Source organism: Octodon degus, unplaced genomic scaffold (genome assembly GCF_000260255.1).
Source record: "Octodon degus isolate 3935 unplaced genomic scaffold, OctDeg1.0 scaffold00068, whole genome shotgun sequence".
Classification (NCBI taxonomy): domain Eukaryota; kingdom Metazoa; phylum Chordata; class Mammalia; order Rodentia; family Octodontidae; genus Octodon; species Octodon degus.
Genome location: NW_004524644.1, coordinates 2,988,682 through 2,998,327, shown reverse-complemented (window position 1 = coordinate 2,998,327; position 9,646 = coordinate 2,988,682). Strand labels below are relative to the sequence as shown.

Sequence of the window (9,646 nt, the reverse complement as noted above, 5' to 3'; positions counted from 1 at the left end):
CGCCATACTACGTGCGTGCGTCTCGCCCCCTCCGTGAGGGCCGGCCCCTGGCGTTCGGTCGCTCTCTGCGCATGCGCGCTCCCAGGCCAGAGCTCCGTTTCCGGTGCTTTCCCCGCCCCTGGCACCCGCGCATGCGCCCTCGGACTGACGTGCACCTGCAGTTCTTGCCACCCACACCCCTACGCGGGGCGACGCTCTTCTGCCTAACCCAGCTCGTGCTGGCAGTGCCCAGCTTCTAGATGAGTTCCTGCAATGTTGACACAGATGAAGCGTTTCAAAGCTTGTGTTAAGGGCTTTTAATTAAAATGGTGAAAAATTATTGCAGAACAGCTGCCTTCTGGCCACCTGCAGTTGGTGGGGGTGCCTCGGAAACGTGACTCACCAAACATTCCTGAAGAGATTACGTTTATTTTCAGTTATTGGAGCCAGGGTTGATGGAGAAAGTCATGCGTATTAGTAGAAGTCCTGGCTGGATATGTTTTTGGTGACTTTACGTAATGCTCCTTCCTTAGGCGCTTTCTGCAGAAGATGACACCCTCAGGAGCCACTTAGGTTACCTGCTGGTGACTTACCCGGTTTTTCAGTACCTGACATGTGCTTGGAGAGCTGGAACAGTGCCCTGTTTGTGAGTGTGGTAAGATGGTCATCAGCGTGAAATACCTGGCAAATAAGGATGAAAGGACTTCAGCGCAAGCGGATGCCAGTATAACGTCCAGGTACTTCATTGTACAGTAATACCTCGGTTCACGAATGCTTCTGTTTGCAAACAGTTCGGTTTAAGAACAGAAGAGGCAGGTAAATTCTTGCTTCCCATTGTGAAGTCTCCATCAGGTGATGAACAGACCATGGGTGCCTTCTCAGCGTGAACACCAGCAGGGCCATCTTCCCTGCTCTGAGGTATGGTCTTGGCCTCCTCTCCTCCAGATTGTAGTTTTAGACAGATGTGTAGACACTTGCTGTGAAGCCTTTTTGTATACTTCTTAGCACATACTGCATAGTACTGTGCAGTATCATTTAATCCAGCATGGCTCCAAAGAAAGTGCAGAGCAGTCATGAAGGTAAAAAGAAAGTGCAGAGCAAGGATGGTAAGAAGAAAGTTTTGAAGAAAATAACCATTGCATTGAAGAAGGAAATTGTACAAAAGTATGAGCATGGTATTCGTGTGACTGATTTGGCTTTGGAGTACAAGATGGCGAAGTCGACAATCTCGACTATTTTGAAGAATAAAGATGCCATCAAAGGAGCTGATGTGGCAAAAGGAGTAACAACATTAACCAAGCAGAGGACACAAGTGCTGGAAGAAGTGGAAAAACTTTTGTTAGTGTGGTTGGATGAGAAACAGCAGGCAGGTGATAGTGTTAGTGAAGCGATGATCTGTGAAAAAGCCAGGAAATTGCACAGTGATTTGCTGCAAGAAAACCCTTCCACAAGTTCAACAAGTGATAAATTTAAAGCCAGTCGAGGGTGGTTTGATAAATTCCGCAAGAGAAGTGGCATCCTCCGTGTGGTGAGACATGGTGAGGCTTCCAGTTCTGACAAAGCTGTTGCAGAAGCCTACAAGAAAGAATTCTCAGAATTCATGAAGGCAGAAGGGTATGTTGCTCAACAAGTATTGAACTGCAGTGACAGCAGGCTTTTTCGGAAGAAGATGCCTATCAGAACCTACATCACGCCAGAGGAAAAGGCACTGCCAGGGCAGAGCGAGCAGCAGAGGGCGCTTGTTGAGAAATTTTCCCCTGAGAAAGAAGAAGACAGGGATGAGCTTAGCAGTGATATGATAAAGTCCATCATGGCAAAATGGAATGAATGCCAGGATTTCTTTGAGAGGCACCACCCCAACATAACTATAACAAACAGAGTGTTGAAGCTGATGAACGATAATGTGGTCTCTCATTTCCGGAGGGTTATGCAGCGCAGGAAAAAACAAATGACATTAGGCAGATTTTTTGTTAAAATTGACCCTGCAGCTAAGAAACAGAGAAGAGAGGAAACTACTGAAGCAAATCTCCCTGATGTCCTTATGGTAGGGGATTCTTCAAACAACAACCTCCTTCCTACCTACCTTCCTGTCCTCCATGCCAGAAGTCTCCTGAAGCAAGGTTAGTAGTGTTCTTTCTCTTCATATTGTACTGTACTTTGTTTCATATTTTTGTGGTTAAAAATACATATGATTTAGAATGGATTAACAGTGTTAACATTGTACCTTATGGGGAAGTTTGATATGGCTCATGACCCGTTTGGCTCACCAGAATTTGGACCAAATTAACTTCATGAATCAAGGTACCACTGAATGTGCTAAGTGCCACTGAAGCCATTCCATCAGGGCAGCTCTTCTTGATCTTTGTAGTAAAGCTAACCTTCCTTCCATTCTTCTCTGTCCCTCTCCTTGCTCAAGATGGAACCCAAGGCCTGGTGCACGTAGGTCACGTGCTGTGCCACTGAGTTGTATCCTATTCCAACCCTTTCTCTTGAGTCCTCTCTATACTTGGTTTCCGGAGTACAATGGAACTATGTCCATTTCCTGGTAGACAATGTATTTCTTTTATTCCTGCCTCAAATTCTGAAGTTCCCAACACATTGCCTTGAGCTCAGTGGCACCTAAAGGTGAGTACGTACTCTCTTTCCTAAGCAAGAAGGCACTATTGATGCCCCTGTGCCTAGGTTGGTGGGGTGACCATGCACGGCTACCCAGCACACCTGAGACAAGCATGAGCATAATCCATGTCTTTGCGCTTGATTTCATGCTTTCTTGGTCTCAGTCTTTCTCTTTCCCATTTTCTCCTGTTATTTTTATGTCTTCCACTTAGTATTTCTCCTTTTTTTTTTTTTTTCTTTAGACTATGTTCCTAAGCCCGTATTCCTATCCTTTTGAGGCCTGTTGGTGTAGGCATCTGGGGATGAAGTAATAGAAAGGATTATTTAGCTTGAGCTTCATATTCAAAAAGATCCAAATTAGACTCAGTGTTATTTCTAAATGAGGTAGACAACAGGAGGATGCACTTTGCAGCTTTAGTTAATTAGAAGTTTAAAGATCAAAAACATGCAGGATGTGGTGGGTTGGGCTTGTGGTCACAGCTATGCTGGAGGCTGAGGTGGATGAGACCTGCATAGTGAAATCCCATCCTTTTAAAAATTTTTTTAAAATGTATTTAGTACAGAGTCTACAGGGTCTCACTACACAGATCGGACTTGTAATGATTGTCCTGTCTTCAGCCTCCCAAGCGCTGGGATTACAGGCTCGTGTCACCACACCATTCTCAATCGCCTTCTCAGCATGTCCAGGGAGTGGGGCCCAGCCCTGCACACTGCAGATTGAACCCCAGTCCCTGAGTCTGTCTAAGCAGGTGCTTTAATCTGCTGAGCTATCTGGCCGGCCAAAATTCTGTTTCTTAAAAAAAAAAGGCATCTGAATCTTATTTTCACTTAATGAAGGTTTCAGAAACTCAAATTCACTTATTGAATGTTTCCCAAATGGGAATTTTCTGGGCTCTTTCTCATCATGTGAGCTTTCCTTCATGTTGCCTCTCTTGTGTCTCCTGTTTGCTTGCTCTCAGGCTTCTTGTTGAATTCCGCTGGTGGGGAGCCTGGTGGCTGCTTCTCTTTCAGTGAAATCTGATTAGGCAACATGATCACGGGGAAATGATTTTTATGTTCCCATAAGGAAAGTGTTGAAATAGCAACGTTTCATTGAGACCTCAACTGTTCAAAACCAATGAAGGACATTCAGATGGTTGTGTAATATTGAGTGCAATCCTCATCGTTTTTAAATTTGTTCATCAAGTCTAAAGAAAGAATCAGAAACTGAGCACAACATGTCCATATGTGCTCACCCCTGGCTATTATGAAATAGTTCTTATTAATGCAAAATTGCCTTGCCTGTCTGAGGTAGTGTTGTTGAAGTATACTGCTTCATCAGCAGCAGAACAGTGGCTGCAATACCTATAGAACTTGTTGGGCTTTCACTTTCTCTTTGTCGTGTACAAACATGTGCCAGCCTTCGCTACTTGGGATTTAAGGATGTTTAGCAGGCCAAGAAGGAAGCTATGTTTAGCCAAGTCTTGTCATTGGCTAACTATAGTATTCATTTGTTTTTCTCAGTGGAAATACAAAACTTCAGTTATTGTATTTGTGAGACTTTGTGACTAATTCCCAGCCAGTTTTCTTTTGAACATTGCATTTAGCATGAACATTTTCAAAACCTGAGTTTCCCTTACACACGAATAGGTTTTTCTTTTCACTAGTGTGTTGAACTGTTATTTTAGAAAAATTGAAAAACAACACTGCATTTCTTTAGTTGTACAACAGACTGATTCAAAATCCAGGAAATGTCAAAATAATTAAGCTGAAGCCTTTTTTAAATGAGATTTTAATTTTAACACAGTAATAATGTAACCATGTTGAGCATGTATGTGTTTAAAAAAAAACCCTCTTAATTTGTAAGTAATTGTCAAAACAAAGAAATTAGGATCTTACTGCTGACTACAGAATTTTTCAAACTTCATCAGTTGCCTACTAATATCTTTTACCATTCCAGGCTCCAATCCAAGAATCCACATTTAATCTCATGAGGTCTTTTTCAAAGGAGTATTCAGGATAGAGGGAAACATGTAAGACAAAATCATTTTCTCTTCTGTTGAAAGTGGGAAAATGTGCACAAGAAGAAATCAGTATATGGCAGTGGATTGCCTTGACCCCAGAAGCTGCCTGCTCTGTGGGTGCTGCTGGGATCCAGACCGGAAGCTCTGACCTATTGCCACATATGTAGATTCAGGTACACACCTAAAATGTGATTGTCTTCACACACAGCGCTGCTCCCTGCCTCATTATAGTAATTGTGATCCCCTGGAGAGTCCCTAAGTGACTGCAGTCGTGCAGAGTGGATGCAAGTCAGCGATTAGCAGCCAGCTGTGTTGTCAGATTCGTGGGGTAAGCCCTGCTTTCGCCCTGTGACGTGCAAGCTGTAAACCTCTCTCAGTTTCCAATTCCGCGTTTCCGGTGTTCAGAGAGAAAGTGAGGTTTAAATTGTATAATCATCAGAGATCCCTTAAAAGAGTGCCTGGTACAGAGGAAGAACTGAATGACTGCAATTTGTCATTGTCACTGTGTTCTGGGAAAACTGCATGCATTAGTCTGCCAGCTGGGTGGGGAAGAAGCAGCAAAGATAGGGTTAGAGGAAAATCTGTTTAGGGAAATCAAACATAGATTGTTTTAGGAAGTATTAGAGTTACAAAGGAGAGTTTTGTTGCTAAAAGGAAAGAAAATAGAATACTGAAAAGCAAAAAGAAACAAAATAAACAAAAAACCAAAAACAAATTTACAGAGCAGCTATGCTAATTCCCTCCTTGTGGTCGGGTTTGAGCTGTTTGTGTTGGAAGTGAACATAGTTCTCAGAACCATATTAAGCTTAGCTCACCTTTAAGAAGTGAATAAGTAGGGTTAAAGGTCCTCATTTGTAGAGATTAATTTTGTAATAATCTTCACAGGTGTTATAATTAGGTGTAAAAGGAATGCGATGCTGTGAACGCTGGCCTTAGTAATAGTCCTCAGATTCTCCTGTCTGCTGTGCAAATGGAGGGCCTTATGTGCTGGCCTCAGAGTTTGGACTTCATTTCCTGACAGTGAGTTGCTTGCAGGCAAAGGAGAATAGTGTGCTCAGATTTTAGTTTAGGAAGATCATGGTGATGTTAGTGTAGAAGACGAATTGGGATGCTCTTAAGTTGGGAGGTTCGTGATGGATGATATTTTCTAAAGCTGTTGGTCAAGAGATCTGAGGATCCAGGTGCACTGACAGTGAATAAAAATATATAGTCAAATTGTTACTGGCAACACAATACTGTATAAGATTTGTTCACACAAATCACTGGCTCCTGCCCTGGATTTGTCAGATGTATACATTTTAATAGAGCATTACAATTCAGTTTTCATGGGCTTAAATATCCTTTACCTCATCTGTGTAGCAAGGGTTCTTGTATGGCACCAAATTTGCATATGTTAATTAATCCTGATGAACTACTTCTGACAACAAACAGGACAGATGCAAGGATGTCATAGGTTGGTTCCAGATTCATAGCCAAGGGAGGCTGGTCCAGTGGGCTGCCTAAACTATATAGCCGCATCAGTATAGAGATTTTAGGACCTAGTACTGAGCAGCTTCTATCAGAAGTATTCAATCTTGCTGAAAGAGTTAGAGCCATCATATTACAGGAATCCATGCACACCCAGGTTTAGAGCAGCACGGTGCGTAATAGCAAATCTTGGATGCGTTCTGTGTGTCCATCACAAGATAAACAGGTAAAGCAAACATGATATTTACACATCATGAAGCATTAATTCTCCGTAAAGAATGATAAACAAATCATCTGTAGGAACATAAATGCACTTGAGGCCATAATAAGTGAAATAAATCAGATGCACAAGCTTAAATATTACCTATTTTCTCTTACATGAAAAATGCAAAGTATAAATAAAGAGCAAAATAAAAGGTAGATTATAGAAAATAAGGAGAGTTGGTGCAGATGAGAAAGGGACCAAGAGATGGGGGAGGGGCGCAAGGAGTGGAAGGACTTATGAAAAGAATTAAGATGTGTTATGCGTAGTACCCCCTCTCCACGAGGAGTGTAATCACTGTGCACTTACTGTATACAGGTACTAACAAAAATTCAGATTAAAAAGGATGTCATTATCAAAGAATTTCCCTATTTTATTGTCTCTCTGGAAGCTGAGAGACAAATATTTTTACAGTTGATTAACTCAAAGTTCTCTTAAAATCAGATGTGAAGCAAAACAAAATGCCCACTAGTTCTGTATGGATGTTTTTTCCTTTTTCCTTTTTTTTTTTTTTTTTAATCCTGTTTGCAGTCACACAGAGAACTGAGTTCCTGTCAGGGAGAAAACAGCATGTGATGCGCCTTCCGGCGCAGTGAACTGGGTGGATCAAGTGCTTTGCTTTAAGCATGCTAGACAGGATGTTTCTAGCCTGCCAGATCTAAGATCAGAAACTCAGAGATGTGAGTGCACAGTAGCCCTCTGTCTCGCTTCTGGCGCTAGAATTGTGTCAGAACCACCATGATCTTCTGGGTGAAACTGCTGTATCATTTACTAAGAGCACTCACCGAAGGCTACTACCTTCAGTGTCAGGCAGGCACGTGCCCAGAAAATCTAAAATCATTGATGACACAAGTCTTCTTCTTTTTTTAATTTTAATGTTTTTTAATAGATCGAAAATTGAAAACAAATTATTTACAAACATAAATGAATATAACAATAAAAATTGTCCAAAATAAAAATGAAGAAAGAATTTATAGATCGGTCATAATAGTTCACTGTTTCAAAACCAAGAAACTTATATTTGTATAACTAGAATTCTCAAAGTAGAAAGGAGTAGGCTATAAATATTTAAAGATTTAAAATTTCTGAATTTAGTTCAACTTGTAATACTGCAATTCCAAGAAAAATGAACCATTTGCCCAAGAAATTTAAATAAAATCATACCAAGATGCACAAAAATGAAATTGTCCAAAACTTCTTGTAAAGAAAAAAAATCTTTAAAGTATATACATAAAAATCTTAGCTATGGAAGAACAAAATTAAATAGCATCTTATTCCACATTAGAAAGAAATAAAAGGACCAAGTGTGTAAGAAACTAGACTAATTACAGGACTGAAAGAAAAGATCTGTCCTCTTTGAATTTTATACTTAGTAAACATACCTTTGAAAACTAAAAGTAAGATTTTCTAGTTATACAAACTTGAAATATTTTAATTCCTCCAGAAGTAGCATATAGGAAATAACAAAGAGCATAATTCAAAAGGCAAGAGAAGTTGTAGTATACTCCCAGATGAACAACAAAGAGCTCTCAGTATGGTAGTTATGCAGGACTATATAACATAGATTAGATGAACCCTTACTTAAAGGTCATTGAAGATTTCTATGAAACAGTGCCAATCTTATGTTGGGTTATACACGTATTTTTTCCATACATGTGTGTGTATGTGTGTATAAAAGACAGGGAAGAAGTAATATAAAGTCAACAGAAAATGGAAATATACTTTTTAAAGTTTCTAATACTAGGAGAAGATATCATACAATGTCTTTTAAATAAATTGTAAGTCAAAGATATAGTATAAATCTTAGAACAAAAATTAAGATTAAGCAATATTCAGAAAATTAAATACTAATTAATTAAAAATTAAATCTTTCAAAACAATTGAACCAAGAAAAACTTTTCATGATAGCAAAGAAATACTAAGAATGGCAATAAACACTGGAATGGCAAATAAATGACCAGCACTTAACACAAGTCTTCTAATGTAATCTGAAGAGGGAATAAATGACCAAGTGGAAGTTGGCTAGGTAAAGTCTGACACTGATACAATAATGCAGTGGAAATTTGCATATAATGTACTTAGGAAGCAAAAGAAAGTACATAGAATCCAGGTTTCTAGAAGGTTAATAGTAATTGTGCATTTTTGCAAATGGAATTTTACTTTTAATATACTGAGTTGCCCATTTAAAATAATTTTTTCTAGGGGCTGGTGAGATAGCTTAGCGGTCTAAAGCGCCTGCTTAGGCAAAGTTAGGCAGGTTCAGGGGACCAAAGTTCGATCCCGGGCACCACATGTTACGCCAGCCCCACCCTCAGTGTGGGCTGAGCTGGCCAAAAAGAAAAAAAAATTTTTTTGTAGAACTCATTTGTGATCATTCTTTGTATTTCTTAGGGTTGTATATTTTAACTCCCACCCACCTCAAGTTTTGAAAAAGCAGCAATCATTTGTAATTGCCTTACACCTTTCCCTGATGAAGCAATTTTTCTTTTTATTTTCCTTCAGGAAGAAAACAAGGCTTTTCATTTGTTTATATTATAAATCTCCCTCATTCTTTCTTAAACCTCTCTGCTTTCTTGTTTTCATGTAGTAATGTAACCAGTGATGAGAGGCTAGGAAATCATTGACTTGGACTCTGTGCTGGGGAGAGCAACCACCTTTGTGATGAGGTTTGGGACAAAAGGGAAAGCCCAGAGCACCCACCACTCACCTGAGCTAAACGCACTCCCTATTTCACTGTCACATTGACCCCGAAGTGCTATCGTGATATTCCCTAGCAGAGGCCAGCTGATTCATGGTTTAAAATGCACCCTTGAGAATTAGTGCATTAAATAGTCTTTTTACCATAATATCTTAACAGGAAATTATCTGAACGTTTTTCTCCTGGGAGTGAGAATAATAGGAGTTTTAATGGGAGTGTAGGAGGGATAACTACAGCACCTAGGGTGAGGGCGCATTCCCCGGGAAGACAGGTCTCCCTAAGGGGCAAAATTCAAGCCTCCCACGACGAATGCCTGGGGCTACAGTGAAGCTACTGCACACTGAGGAGAAGGAAAATGGGGAGCAAAACTGGGGCACACAGCACACCTCATTACAACAGCACCAATCATTGGAGAAGAAAGACCCAAACACGCCTTTTTTCTACCATTTATTGGCTACCTGTATGTCCCAGGCACTTTGTTAAGTGCTGATCATACAAAGGAATGAGGCATTCTTGTCCTTAGAGGTAACATTCTAAAGGGAGAGAGAGAATGAAAATTTATTTTCCAGTTGTAAGTAAAATGAAACACAAAACATACTCTCTCTCTCTCTCTCTCTCTCT

General features: G+C 40.2%; 1 protein-coding gene across 2 annotated transcripts in view; it reads left to right on the top strand.

The window, feature by feature from the left end:
* Positions 1–7: 7 nt before the first annotated feature.
* Positions 8–9,646, top strand: part of LOC111817737 (tigger transposable element-derived protein 1-like) — a 57,961-nt gene continuing 48,322 nt past the window's right edge. For both annotated transcript variants that reach the window (XM_023719520.1, XM_023719519.1), the window contains exon 1: positions 8–2,099. In XM_023719520.1, the coding sequence (XP_023575288.1) occupies positions 1,025–2,099 (1,075 nt within the window). In that variant the 5' untranslated portion in view covers positions 8–1,024. The remainder of the gene's footprint in view (positions 2,100–9,646) is intronic.